The following is a 15,511-nucleotide window of genomic DNA, read 5'->3' on the forward strand; positions in this document are numbered from 1 at the left end:
AAAGACTGTACAAATATACATTTCAACTATTCAGAATGAATACATGGAAAAAAAAATCGATATTCCCAAAGTCTACTATACACATTAGACTGGTAGCTTGTATGTTGGCCCTATACTATCATCTGAATCCGTGTAACGCTTCTCAAGGACATCCAACCAAACATTTTACAGAGGGAAAGAAATGTTGAAAAGGCAGATAAAATAAACCTCTGCTTTTCCTCGTGTGCATTCATAAGCCACCAGCTTACTGGTTTTTCACATTTAGTTACTATGTCTGTCAGAGAAGGTTCTGAAGCAAGATCAGCCCATCGTGTGTCATAGACTTAGAAATAACCACTGGAACCTCAGCAGCCTCGTGTCCCACAGCCTGCTGCCGAGTACTCACAAGGCAGTACCAGTTAGAAGACAGCTTTGCAGTCATAGTGAATACACAACAGAGTGCCAGGCTGTAGCACGTCTCTAATGCCAGGGACCCCAGCACTTATGCCTGTTGGCTGCTCAGTTTAACTCCGGCTAAGCTGCCATGCATCGGCTCAGCTACACCATCAGTCATGTTGTCAAACTGCTCTCCGTCCTCACTGTCAATTGTGCTATTCTGCCACTCAATTTGGGGGTTAGATAAGCGCTCATCATTCTCAGATGCATTCTTCCACTGTGACTGGTCCTTGGACCAAAACCCTTCAACTTTTCCATAGGAACTATTCTTCCATTTCAACTGCTCTCTGTCACTTTGCATGGTAGCCTTTTTTTTGGCAGCTGGCTTACTGCTCCTTGCATCTTCACTCTGAGAAGACTCGTCAGACCAGGTTCCTGGTTTCATTTCACATGTATTGTCCTCAAAGTCCGATGCTTGTTGGGAACCAGGCCCACTCTCAGATGGAGAAGCACCATCCTTCCACTCAACAACATCGTCTTGCTCAACCTCACTGTCAGAAGCATCATGCATTAGTTTGGTTGGTTCCTCAGTCAAATGAACAGTTTCATACTTTGAACCATCCTCCTCTTTTTGGTCTAGCTTTTCCTCAGATTCTAAAGCATCCTCAGGAATTACCTTTGGGACGTGTTCCTCTGGGTCATTAGGGATTTTAGGCTCAACTTCAAAAACAGGGTCAAAAGGGCTACCACTTCCATTGGATTCTTCTTCCAAATTTTCAAAACTGTCTGAAGAACTATCATCTTCCTTCCCAAGGTTGAGCTTTTTGTCAGCAGTCTTACTAGCATTAACTCTGGAATTCTTCTCATCATGATTTTCAAATAGCCACTCAGCATCAAAATCCATCTCATGCTTGACTTTATTTAATTCTTTCATATTAAAGCCCAGCAACACACCAGGCTTGTACTTTTCACAATCACGGACACACTTCTTCCTTTTGTTACTAAAATGGGAAGCAATGTCACTCTTCCATAACCATAAACTGGCTGCTAACTTTTCAATTTCTCTCCTGGTGGGATAGGGCTGTTTGTTGAAATACTTTGTTAGAAAGCTTTTCCTGGCCTCATAGGAATCATCTTCGTGACCCTTGGGGTCTAAAGCTAAAACAACAGGTTCTTCAGGCTTCTCTTCAAAGAAGCTGGGTGAATCACTATCATCATCTAACTTTCTCTTTTTCAGTAAGGGAAATTCCATTTGCTCGTAAGTGCGCTTCACAGGTGCCAGGCCTGGAGACTGATTAAGCCGAGAGGGTGCATTTGTCTTATCCTGGCCGTTTTGGGTCTTTCCAACACCCCTGCAGTGAACTAGATGCAGAGTGATAGTCGAGGCGGTCATGTTGCTGGTGTACACACCAAGGCAATGGATGCATTTGTAGGTGAGCTTTTTCTCAACTGGATGAACCGTCTGAATAACTTGGTGTCTCTCTCGTAAGTGATGTGCAAGTGCATCAGATATGGGTCCTTTTAGGATTGAAAAGCAAAGGGGGCAAAGGGTTTTCCCAACATCCTTTTTATAGGGCACTGCAGCTTGAGGTGAACTTTTAACAGGGATATCCGCCTTTTCCTGAACTTTTGGCTGTGGCTTTGGAGGAACTGGAGGATTATTTTGGGCATGGTAAGCAACAGATTCAGCTGGGGCATCCCTCAGGTTGTATGTGGTCACCAGGAGATGGATGTTAGTGTGACTACCCTGCTGCAATGTCAAATCAAAACTCAAAGTGGAATCCGTTTTAGGTCCCATCTCTTCATCAATGTGAACCATCCGCATGTGTGCAGCCATCTTTTCCACATCGTTGAAAGTTGAACGGCAATATGGACAAGACAGACCGTGAATTAACATGTGGTTGAGCAGCGTATCTGTGGGCAAATAGCGATTACAGTAAAGGCATTTGCTAGTGAAATTGTGTATCTTCATAATGTAGTTGGCTACTGCCGGGACTTTCTCAGCTTTATGTTCCTTTTCGAAGTGCACACTATAGACATTTTCAGGAAAAAGCTCGTTACAGATTGTACATATTTTCCACTTTTGAGTTGAGGAAGTATTGGCAGGGGGTGGGCCTGTGGCAGCTGCAGGAGGTTTAGAACTGGACTGACCTAACACCCTGGACGCCTGTGACTGGGAGAGGGAAGGAGATTTTAACTGGCCTGATGAGAGAGAGGAAGCATTAGCAGACTGCAGGGAGTATCGTGCTGGTGCCTGGGACCTCTGCTCTGACCCAAGTCCGTAAGATCTTCCATTTCCACTGGGAAGTAACTGCTTCACAGACTGAGATTGTTGAGGGATGGAAACTGGTGCATTGCCACCCAGACTCAGTCTCATCGACTGACCAACACCATAACCCTGGCCTACAGATTTGACCCCATAGTTGTTCTGCTGTAGGTGAACATTGGACATCATGTTGACTCCTGTAGAATTTAAGTTAGGCTTTGGTATTGAGAGTCGATTCACCATCTGCTGTGATGGTAAAGACCGGACGTTTCCAGAAGCAAGGGAACTAATTCTTGGTGGGAGTCCCATACCCTTCTTCTCTTGAGGTTTGGGAGCAATCAGCATCAAAGGTTTGGATCGGGGAACCACCACGTTTGTGTGCCCGATCATGGCAGTGACCTGATAGCCTATGCGTTCGTGGTCTTCGATGACATGCTGTACCAAAGCTTCATAGGACTTTGGCATGAAAAGGCATCGCTTGCAGTGAATACTGCTCTCTTCCCGGGCATTTGAGCCTAAGGGGACTGCCCCATTGAGTGATTTTTCTCCTGCCTTTGCTATGTAAGGTGCTGCCACATGCTGAAAATGTTCCCTGTAAATGTGCTTCCTAACTATTTCATACAGAGGATCTCGGTAAGTGCACTTCTTACAGTAATAAACAGCTTGCTCTACACTGTCAGCCTGCTTAGGTTTAAGGCCATCATTTTTGTTTTTATCTTTGAAAGTGCTGAGGCTGCTACTTGGTGCGCTGGCGTTTGGAGCATGAAATATTTTAATGTGTGTTTCCAAAGTCTTTTTGTCTGCATTGAAGGTACAGTAGGGGCAATTAAGGAGAATCCTATTTTCAAAGTCTTCACTATGGACATTCCGGAAATGACTTTTGTAGGCAGAAAAAAATTTTGAGGAAAACGGACAAGCGCTGCAGCAAAAAGGTTTTGTCCGATAGTCCTAAAGAAAACACAAAAACTAGAATCAGAACGCCATTTCAGATAGACAGTAACAGGTTTCTAGGTTTTCCCCCCTCAGAATGTTATTTTTAGAACAGAAACTCTATAATGCGTGGATTTCAGTATGTCTTTTTCTTCTGTAGAATAACTTTATAAAATATAGAAACTCAAATGAAAAAGCTGTCTTAAAGCAATTATTTTTATTTATGTCCCACAATGTAAATTAAAAACTCAATGCTAAATTCTTCCTCAATGTTTAGAAAAGACCAGTCACATTTATTGATTGGTTTTAGCCAAACCAAGGGGCTCGAAGATAAACATTTTACAAGTTACAAATAAGAATAATCTACACAAAATCATTTGGTAGCTTCACAAATCAGGAAGCTATCAAAGGCTTCCGATTTACCATGTGCAGTCATGTGCCCCTTAACAACGGGGTATGTTCTGAGAAAAGCATTTTTAAGTGAGTCTGTCACTGTGTGAACATTACAAAACATGCTTACACAAACCCAGATGGCACAGCCCACTAGATACCTAGGCTGTACGGCGTTATCACTCCTAGGCCACAAATCTGAACAGCATGTTACTGTGCTGTAGACAACGGCAGCACAGTGGTATCTGTCTCTAAACACAGCTAAACACAGAGAAGTTACAGTAAAAATATGGTATGAAAGATTTTAAAAAATGGTACACCTGTGTAGGGCACTTACCATGAATGGAGGCTGCAGCACTGGAAGTTGCTCTGGGTGGGTCTGAGTGTGTAGTGAGTGAATGTGAAAGCCTAGGACATTACTGTACACTACTATAGCTTCTAAACACTGTACATTTAGGCTACCCTAGATTTATAAAATATTTTTCTTCCATAATTAGCTTACTATAACTTTATAAACATTTCCATTTTTAACTCATAAAAACACTTAGCTTAAAACACACACATTGTACAACCGCACAAAAGTATTTTTTTTCTTTATATACAATATGTTCTTTAAGTTTTTTCCTATTTTTAAACTTTTTCGTGAAAAATTAAGATACAAACACACACATTAGCTTAGGCTTACACAGGGGCAGGATCATCAATATCAGTCTTCCACCTTCACATCTTACTCCATCAGAAGGTCTTTAGGGGAAATAACATGCATGAAGCCATCACCTCCTATGACAATGATGGCTTCTTCTGGAATACCTCCTGAAGGACCTGATGCTCTCCTTGAGAAGGTGTCACTTTTCCCAGAAATACATCCATGTTGGTTTGCCTGGATTTTTTTTGTTTGTTTTTTGTTTTTAAATCATAGATTTGTTTATAAGGAGATAATGCACCATGAACATTATTCTCTACCTTTTGATGTTACAGTCCATGTTTTCAAACTTTTTAAAGAGTTTGCTGAGGTCTGCAAAAGCTTCTGCTAAACCCTTCACTGTGAATTTTCTTGAAGGTTCTTCTTTTCCTGAAGTTTCCTTTTCTCTTGTCTCTTCTTCAGGTATGCATTCCTGTTCCACTTCCAACAACTCCTCAGTAGTCAATTCCTCAGGAACCACCTCCACCTCTAGAGATCCTCAATGCCATCTTCATCCACACCCAGGTTTAAGTTGTGTGCTATCTCAACTATAGCCTTATTCATTTTTGCAACCTCCTTACCCTTGGCAAATCCTTTGAACTCATGGGAAACCTCCTGTGTGTCTTCTTCCAGATGTCAGCCATCACCCCAAGCCCAAGTAGAGTTCTTGATGCAGTCATGGATGCTGTAATCCTTCCAGGATTGCATCAGTGCCTTCTCAGTGTCTTCCTCAGTTGTAGCAACAGCCTAGAGATAAGTAATAGGCCTTAAAAGATGCTGTAACTCCTTGATCCAATGGCTGGCTCAAAGAGGTGGTGCCTGGAGGGAGAAACACTGCTTTGATATTGGGATGAAGATCACTAATAAAAGGAGGATGTGCAGGAACACTCTGAAAGGTATGTTATTCTCCAAACAGTACTTCTGCATTTTGCTGGCATAGCAATTCAGGAAGGCATCTTGGAAGAGTGGCTGGGTCATCCATGACTTCTCACTGTTCCTGTAGTATACTGGCAGTGTGTGCTTATTGACACACTCAAAAGCCCTGGGGTTCTCACTGTGCCAGATCACAAAGGGTTTTAATCTGTAGCCTGCAACACTGCCCCCAAGCAAGAATGTTATCCTGTCCTCAAAAATCTTTGAAACTCGGCACTGATTTGGCCACCTTATGGAGAAAGTCTTTTTAGGCATCTGTTTCCAGAATAGGAAGGTTTCCTCCATATTGAAAATTTGCTCTGGCAAGTAAGTTTCCTCCACAATCAGCTTATCCAGAGGCTGCAAAAATTCTTCAGCTGCCTTCACATTAGCAGTCACAGACTCACCACTCACTTTCACATTATGTAATGAATGATGATTCTTGAATTGTTTAAACCACCCAGAGCTAGCAGTAAACTCAACATCATAGTAGGGTCCAATCTTCTCTTTCACCATCACAAATAAACTTTTTGCTTTAGCTGCGATCATCATCATGGTGTTGAGAGGGATATGCTACTGTGTCTGGTCTTCAATCCAGGTCATCAGAAGTTTCTCCATGTCTGATATAAGCCCTTCTTGAATTTTTGTTAGTCTAATTGCCTTCAATGAAACAGATCCTTTAAAGGGCTCTCGTTCTTCAAGATTGTAGTTATAGTGGAATGGGACATGTCTGCCTGGTGAATAACAACCATCACTGATTTTTCCACCTTCGTAGTCCTTAATCATTTTTAATTTTGTTTCCAGGTCAATCACTTGATGTGGCCTCTTCCTGGCAACATTAGCTGTGGACTATGTACGAGTAGGGATCATGATGAATAAAACAGTATGACATGTATGAGGCTGCTGCCAACATGAAATGACAAGCTATTTTACAGTAAACTTTTTTTTTAGGAAAGTATACACCTTAATGATAAAAAGTATAGTATAGCAAATACATAAACTGATAATATAGTCTTTTATTATCATTATCAAGTAGTCACGCACCAGATAATGTTTTGGTCAAGTAGGAACTGCATATATGACAACGGTCCCATAAGATAATGGAGCTGAAAAATTCTTACCAACTAGTATTTACTATACAGCTGACCCTTGAAGAACCCTGGTTTGAACTGTGTGGGTCCACTTATACATAGATTTTTCTCCAAAATGAGGATCATTTTCCAAATGAGTATCAAAATTACACTATTCTTGGAATGCGAAAGAAACCCTCCTCTATGGAGGGCCAATTTTTCGTATATGCAGGCTCTGCAGGGCCGACTGACTTGAGTATGCAAGGATTTTGGCATATGCGCAGGTTCTAGAACCAATCCCCCAAGTATATTATACTTTTTATCATTAGTTCAGTGTATACTTTTCCTACTTATTAAAAAAAAGTTAACTGTAATTATCATAGGAGATTATGGCTTCATGCTTGTTACTGCCCCTGAAGACCTTCTAGTGGGATAAGATGTGAAGGTGGAAGATGGTTGTATTGATTATCCTGACCCTGTGTACGTCTATGCTAATGTGTGTGTGTGTGTGTGTGTCTTGATATTGAACGAAAAAGTTAAAAAAAAAAAATTAAAAATAGAAAAAACCTATAAACCAAGTACATAAAGATAGAAAATATTTTTGTACAGCTGTACAATGTGTGTTTTAAGCTAAGTATTACTACAAAAGAGTCAAAAAGTTAAAAATTAAAGTTTATAGTTACAATAAGTTAAGATTTATTACTGAAAAAAGGAAAATATATTATAAATTTAGTGTAGCCTAAGTGTACATCATTTAGAGGCTGTAGTAGTGTACAGGAATGTCCTAGGCTTTCACATTCACTCACTCAGAGCAACTTCCAGTCCTGCAAGGTCCATTTATGGTAAGTGTCCTGTACAGGTGTGTCATTTTTTATGCTGTACTCTTACTGTTAACTTTTCTATGTTCGGAGACAGAAATGCCACTGTGTTACTGCTGCCTACAGTATTCAGTAAAATAACATGCTGCTCAGGTTTGTAGCCTAGGAGTGACAGTCTACAGTATAGCCGCTAGACCATATAGCCTAGGTGTGCAGTAGGCTATACCATTTAGGATTGTTTAAGCACGCTCTGTGATGTTCACACAATGACAAATTCACTTAACAATGCTTTCCCCAGACTGTATCTCCATCGTTAAGTAATTCATGACTCTAGTGTGTACTGTACACAACTGTATGTACTATACTTTTGTATGACTGGAAGCACAGGTTTTTACAAGCATCATCACAAACATGTGGGCAATATGTTGTGCTACGATGTCACTAGGCAATAGGAATTTTTCAGCTCCATAATAATCTTATTGGATCACTGTCGCATATGTGGTCACTGACCAAAATGTCATTGTGTGACCCATGACTATAGGAAAATTTAGGGCCCAGAGTGTTTTAGTGTAATTTGACAATTTTAAGAGCAAGAGATACACCTTTTATACTTCCCCCATCATAATAAATTTTCATAGAAAAAGGCAGATATTGATTTTTTCTCTTATCAAAGTACAGTGTATATTCAGATTTCATTGCTGATCAAAAAACTACTGATGTGAAAAGTTGGCTTTCTTCTACAAGCCTTGCTGTTCCTTCTCATCCAAGAACAGCTTCAAAAGAGCTAATGAAGTGACAGCTGCTTTAATTCAAATTAACAAGTTAAATAAAAATGTCCTACAGACTGTGAGGAGTGCACAGTATTTAAAAGCCAGTAATACACTGTAGGATATACTGATATCAAAGAGTAATTTTCACAACTATGATTGTTAACACATGTGCAGTTGGTCCTTTGATGAAGACAAGTGAACATATGCTTGGCAAGAGATTATCTTTTCTCCCTAGAAACCTACTTTGGTTTGAACCAAAATGAAATACTCTGCTTTTCCTCAAAGTTCAACTCTTTTTTAGTATTAGACTGTGAGGCTTTCAGATTCATAAAACCGAATTAAATAAATGATGTGTCCCACTGGAAAGCTTTCACATTCTAAGACTGCTGGTTAATACCTTTTCCCCAGGTATTAAGAAAGAAGCACCTCAAATTTCTGAAGTGGAGTTTAAAAGTATTAATACTAATTTCCTGACAAATACGTGCCAATACCTGAACAGATCACTAATGCAGAATTACCATCACTAACTGAAACAGGCAATGGTCAAAAACCGAATTAACAATCACTTCTCCCTGTGGAAAAAGAAACACCTACAGCTCCCTCTATCTATAAGGCATCTTCATCTATTGATACTTGTTGGCACCAATGACTGTCTATATATATTCAGACAGGGTCTTGCTCTGTTGCCCAGGCTGGAGAGCACTGGCACCATCACAGCTCCACTGCAGCCTCAAACTCCTGGGCTCAAGCAATTCTCTCCTACCTCAGCCTCCCGAGGAGTCGGGACTACAGGTACATGCCACCCCACCCGGCTAATTCTTTTTAAATTTTTTGTAGAGATGGGGTCTCACTATGTTACCCAGGTTGCTCTCGAACTCCTGGCCTCAAGTGATCCTCCTGCCTTGGCCTCCCAAAGCACAGGGATTACAGGCGTGAGCCACCACACACCTGGCCCTGTTTTTAATGCCAATTTGTAAAAAGTTAAGTTTTATCTCTCTGTCGCTGCCTACAGGGTCACCTACCATGGCCTCCTATAAAGGTTGGGGGCCACCAATATAGAGAAAGGAGGAAGCTTAAATGGAAAAGTCTGGCCTTTGTCTCTCTAGATAAAACAAGGACAGCAATACCAACACAAAAAAATGGTAGATAACTGGATAAACAGAATGTTGGAACATTTTAGAAATGAGCCAAAGCTGTTTTGGGGGGAATGCTGGTATACAAAGGGCTTCAGAACTTTTAAGTAACAAAATTTCCTTTTCCTCTTACACTTGGAGTTTTAGTCCAATGACAAAAAAGACAGTAAGTTCTTCTAAGTTTCCCCCATCACTTAGGAAAATAAGAAGTTTGCAATTTTGACATTCCCCACATTAAGCTGTTGCCCATAATCACTATGAAAAGCCTAGAGCTGAAAAGGGAATGTGCCAAGGATACTGCCATTTGGGGAAGTCTCCTGTGCCACTTACCTGGTTTTTTGTAAGTGAAGGGTCCCACAGTCCTACATCCTCCCATGTAGTGTTTTTCAAATAAAAGTCGTTAGGTTCAAACTGTTTAAAATCCTAGAAGACAGTGAAAGAAGTTTACAAAAACAATGTGGTTTTCCAACTGTAGCCCAAACTTACATATAAATCCTACCTCTTAACTAGGGTTGGGGAGAGGCACAGGAAAACCAACCCCATCAAGAACTAAACTAGGAGTGATAAAAAGGCTTACGGAAGCTGCACTGAACATTTTATATCAACCAAACATTCTCTTAATGGTCAGCTAGGTTTCCAAGGAAACCGCTGGATGTTCTAATTAAGTAAAAAAATCCAGCCACACACTAATACCAATAGAGTACTGTAACTCATCAGTTATATTTAATAGTAATGGAATGGAGTCTAAAATAGCAATGTTTGCTTGTAGCATTGCAGATGTGATATTTTGGTTCTGTGCAAGAAAAAAAAGATTTTTGGGAGGGAGGAGCAGGAGATTGGATGGGGAAGAAAACTCAGGATTTTTGAACCCAAAAAGGAAGAAACCTACTCAAAGAAATTAAGTAGTATGATGCTAAATTTATACTTTTATAAATGTATAATGTAAAAATGTAATGGCCTGCTCCCCCCTACTCCCTATGCAGATTAGGAAGATGTGAAGTCTTAGGGTAAATTTCCCCTCACTCCTAAGAGGTTCACAGTTCAGGGTGAAAAATCAAGTACGTATAAATAGTGAGAAGAACAAATCAAATGCAAGATAGAAAAGGTACTTTAATATCTGCGTTATTTCTGTGAAGATGACCCCACTTTGTGCTAAGTGAATGGACCGTTTCATCTGGGCAGATCTACCTGAACTTGTGAGGCTGGAGAAGGGCTAATCCCAAACTGGGGACAACACAACTAAAGAAGCCCACTTTTGAGAAGCTTCAGTCCCCATGACATCCCCCTGTATTATTAGTGGGATTCAGGAAAAGAAAACCTGTTGCATGAATGAATTTGTTTCTTTACTTTTAATCCCATTCAAACATTTACTGAGCACCTATTATGTGCCAAGCACTATGCTAGGTGCTGGGGATAAATGGATGAACAAGGTAGCTATGGTCCCTAGCCAGCTGGAATAAAAAGGTTAGTGAGGAAAACAGCTTTATACATTTCTTTCAACCAGAGGCTCTGACCAACTAACCGAAAGACCTGGAGCAGTGAGATCTGGAAAAGGAGGAGACCATGGCACTGGCTATCCCACAGGACTGCTGTAAAACTCATAGGATAAAATGGCTTGAAAAAATAGTTTATAAAGTCCAAACTGTTACATAAGGGGAAGACAATTGTCTATGATGGGTCAAAAGGGCCAAGAAATGCTCAAATCCTAAAGAAAAAGACAACAAGCACCCAAACAACCATGCCTCAATGATTGGAAGGCCAACCAGAACATTCAGGCTTATCAGAATGAGAACAGGCTCTGGAGTACTACAGACGTTGCTACTTCCTTGAAGGATCTGAGGTCGGACCTATTTCTTTACTTGTTCTTCATTTGTAAACTGGAAATAAGAACTCTCATATCCCCCTAAGGTTGTTTTAAGGATTAAATTTGCAGACAATTTTAAAGCACCCACTACAATGTCTGACATGCTTAAGTCCTCAATAGTAGCTGCTTTTGCTTCAGGATGCAAAGATGAAAAAGCCCATTTTAGGGAGAAGGGAACAAGTTATGCTAATTGAGAACGCTTTGGCGAAGCTACTGTTGTGGTTAAAATTCAGAATCACATTTAGGAATTAACCATCCTGGCCACTGACATAAGGTAATGGATCAGAAGCTGAGTCATGTTAAAATTAAAAAATGACATGCTACTTACTTCTATATGTTCTTTACAGTATTCCAACCCAATGTCACTAAGTATTTTTTTCACAGTTTTCCGGGCTTTTCTTAAACTGCCAAGATTGTTGACAGGAAGTTGGAACATAGTTTCTATTGGAAAAAAAAATTTAAGTCAAAGTCAAAACACGTACAACTTGTAATATTTACTAATTCCACTGATGACAGGATCACAAACCCTGGCCCCATCTTACAAAAAAGGTGCATAGGTATCCTTTAATCTAGTATATTTTGATTTCTTTTTTTGGTATGTTTTATTTTATTCTTTTCATTGTCAAAGTCCTTCTCATCTACTATATTTTAAATACTTAAAAGCAAGCAGGCAAAATAACTGCTCTCTGATCTTTTCTATTTTTTAACAGGACATTTTATGTTATAAGTTGACTATGAGTCCAATCAGGCACAATTTTGATTAGACTTTAAAAAATCAGTTCAGCAATGAACTTAAAGTTGAGAATTAGGGAAATAATATCAACCAGTTATTTTCAAATCAAGTGTGAGCACTCTTCTCCTTGTGATGTTGAACCTCTGAAAACAGAAAAATGCTTACCACCTCAGCATCATTACCACATACAATTTTGAGTGCCAGGGAAGAGAGACTTTTGTTGAATGGGAACTGTCCTGGCCCACTGCTATGGTATTCGTAATGAAACGTCCTTTAAAAGTTTCTGTACATCTTCCCAGACTAAAGACACTAATGGTTGTGTGACTTGCCCACCCCTGCCTCCACCTCCAAGCCAGCAGCAACACACATGGATAAAAGCACTCACTTACAGACATGGAATGAATGCCGAGATGGGGGGACAACGGGCACTCAGCATCGTTAACTATTATATACTTTAGAGGAGAATCTTTTCTTTTTTTCTTTTTTAGTTATAGAGCTAGGTCTTACATCGTCACCCAGGCTAAAGTGCAGTGGCACGATCACAGCTCACTGCAAACTTCAACTCCCAAGCTCAACTGATCCTCCTGCCTCAGCCTCCTGAGTGGCTGGGACTACAGGCATGTGCTACCATGCCTGGCTAATTTTTCTTATTTTTTTTTTAGAAAAGGAGTTTCGCTATGTTGCCCAGGCTGGTCTCGAACTCCTGGCCTCCAGCAATCCTTTTAAAAAACAAAAAGTCTGTATGTATGTAAGGGAAATAAAAAATTATTTAAATGATCTAATATATTAAGTCAGAAATTTAGTTCAACTTTCCCAAGTTCATTAAAAACAGAGCTTTGTGTTTAATAAGAAAATAAAATTAGTAAACCGTGGGCAGTTGAGAATTTGTACAACTTTCAATGTGACCATAAAGGGTTTTGACAAAAGCATTTACCTACATGGTAAAAATTTATCAATTTAATCCAAATTCAAAACAATTTTGCAAGATATAAAGTAGTTCTAAAACCAAAACCGGCAAAAACAAAAGCCAAAGCACCAGGAATTAAAATTTAATGTATGCAAATCTGGTTTTCTAATTAATAAAGGCTGTTACTCTACAATACCAGTACCATGTATAAGCTGCAAATCAACTAATCTAAATGTAATAAAAATCACACTGCCTCACTTAATATTATAATCCAAAATCAATGTCAACTATGAAAAATGAAAAAGTGAAACCTACCAAATCAAACAACTCCTAGAAATTCTGAATCTGGATGTTATCAGAACTTAGAAGTCTCAAAAGATCCTACATGAAGTATCAAAGTTTAACTGACGCCAAAAGAGAAAAGCATGTCATTGAAAAACATTCCTCAGCCATATGATATTCAAGATGGAAGTGCTGTAAGCTATAAAGTGGTGACTATGTTGTCTCCTGCCTTCTCTGGGCCATGCTAATAATATGCATGTTGTGAAGCCAAATGCAGACTTAGAAGTCACTTCTGATACAAATCAATATGCATTTAAGGCCATGTCAATTATTTTTTGTGAACATTTTATGGCAAGATTGTTTTAAAACCATCTTTTAAACTGGTGGCTTAAAATCAGAAAATTCTTTATCAGTTGCTTGGTAAAACAATTTTCACAAACCGGGTCTTTTAGAGAACCACCTGCTAGAAAAATACTTCACAAAGACAGAAGAATGGCACAGGCTAATTCTAAAGAGACCAGGTATCAAAACGGATGCCCACAGATACCCAAGTCTGGCAAGAGATATCTTATTTCTCTATTCGTTTCATAAACTCTCTGTGGGCCAAAATTCAGCTCTTTGGGAACTTCCTGAGAAAATTTTGCTTCACTTCAGAAGCAGAGACATGCCCAGACGCTGGCCTACCGGTCTTTCTGACTCCTGAATGAGCAGCTCAACAATCTCAGCAAAACACAAAGACTGGGAAATGGAGCCACCACTGAGGCCATCAGTCTATAGAAAACACACAAAGGTGTCAAATTGCAGCTGGGGGAAAGGAAAACCCATTCTCCTAAGTGACTACTCACAGCTAACTCAGTCCTTTTAAGGCATCCAGATGAAGCACCCCACTGCCTGGTAGACACCCAACTGATCCACTCAGTTCTGAAAAAGTGAGTACGCTCATTAGGGAGTTCAGTTTTAAAATTCATAAAAGTCAGTCTCAGGTTTACTGATTTTGACTGAATTTAAAAGACAAATAAATGCAATAGTGACACTGCTTAATGGGAAATCCTGTACCTAAAAATGGTTTTTTGTTCTATGCTTAGCAACTAGGAGGAACCTATTTTTCCATGTTTACACTGAAAGATGTAGAATGTTTTAAGAGTCTAACTGTCTTCATAAGCAGATTTCTTATTTCTAATAATATTGAGAGTTCCATAATCTGTCCCTTTCACCAGATGGAGGTACCCTCCATGTATCTGTTTGTAGAGGCCATTTCTAAGATTTTGGCTATCTGGAGCTTGAATAACACATTCATATGTGTTAGCAAACTCGAAAGCATTTACAAAGATTATTCTTGTTTTTTTTTGCTTTAAACATTTTTTAAAAGTTGATAAGCCAAACATACAGTACAGGAATATAAGCAAGTTTGCCTCCCTCTAACTCCTATCCTCCAGCCATGCAGTTCCCTTGCCCAGAAGCAGCCACTGTTACCATTTCTTGCATATACTTCTTGAGCTTTTCTCAAGAAGAAAAGTGTTTTTCAAGCCAAACAATTCCTTGAGAGAAAGTCTCCATCAAACTCCACCAACCAGCCAATGCTAGAATTATCACAGGTAAGAACTCAAGGGCCCTGTTTTTCTTTCAGCCTACAGCTTGCTGTTAAGAAATGTAAATTCAAATCAATAGCTGGTTAGGGAAGTTCATTAATGTTATCTATTGGGTTCTCATTTAAAAACCTTTACAAAAAGTACTCCAGGCCTCCTTTCCCCACCCTTAAAATCTGGACAAGGGGCCCACACTTAAGTGACTGCGGGATGGGAACAGAATGAGTAAGAAATTGCTTCTGCCCAAGATTGAGGGCTCTTTTCTCACTTTTTAAAGGAAAGAGAGATAAAAATAAAATATTTACAATCTTTACTCTTAGGGAGGACGATGTCAAAAATTGTTCTATAGCTGGGCTTACTTTCTCCCCAGATTTGCCCCTTGGTAGTTGATCCTTTCTCTTTAGCTCCCTTGATTATCAGGATGGCTCTTTTGACCAGATCAGCATCATTATTCCAATACCAAGGAGAGCTCTTTTCAGCCAATTCTTTCAGCTCATAGCATAGAAAAAAACAGAAAATATCCAATTTAATGGAACCATACCATTGTTCATCTGTTCATCAATCATTTTGGGAAGGCCTACACTTTTATCAGCCACTGTGCTAGGAACAGAGAGATGAATAAGACAGTTCTTCCTCCTTTCTTCTACTGTTATGGGGCTGGAGCACACACAGCAGACCCTCAGTCAGTAGGGTTTAATTTAACCTCCTCTTGGAAACCCCGCACGCCCCACACCACACATGATGTGCTGTCAGTTAGGAGGTCCCTCCTCCATTACAGCTGAGTGTACATGAC

At 39.8% G+C, this 15,511-nt stretch overlaps 1 protein-coding gene across 3 annotated transcripts in view; it reads right to left on the reverse strand.

Annotated features, from left to right (window-relative positions):
- Positions 1–258: 258 nt before the first annotated feature.
- Positions 259–15,511, reverse strand: part of ADNP (activity dependent neuroprotector homeobox) — a 32,464-nt gene continuing 17,211 nt past the window's right edge. For 2 of the 3 annotated variants that reach the window (XM_069495468.1, XM_069495467.1), the window contains 3 exons: positions 11,539–11,651; positions 9,677–9,769; positions 259–3,589 (listed from right to left, as the gene is read on the reverse strand). In XM_069495468.1, coding sequence (XP_069351569.1) covers positions 482–3,589; positions 9,677–9,769; positions 11,539–11,646 — 3,309 coding nt within the window. In that variant the 5' untranslated portion in view covers positions 11,647–11,651 and the 3' untranslated portion in view covers positions 259–481. Of the gene's footprint in view, positions 3,590–9,676; positions 9,770–11,538; positions 11,652–15,077; positions 15,105–15,511 lie in introns of those variants that run through there. The other variant, XM_069495469.1, reaches the window with a different exon arrangement.

Source organism: Eulemur rufifrons, chromosome 20, assembly GCF_041146395.1.
Source record: "Eulemur rufifrons isolate Redbay chromosome 20, OSU_ERuf_1, whole genome shotgun sequence".
NCBI lineage: Eukaryota > Metazoa > Chordata > Mammalia > Primates > Lemuridae > Eulemur > Eulemur rufifrons.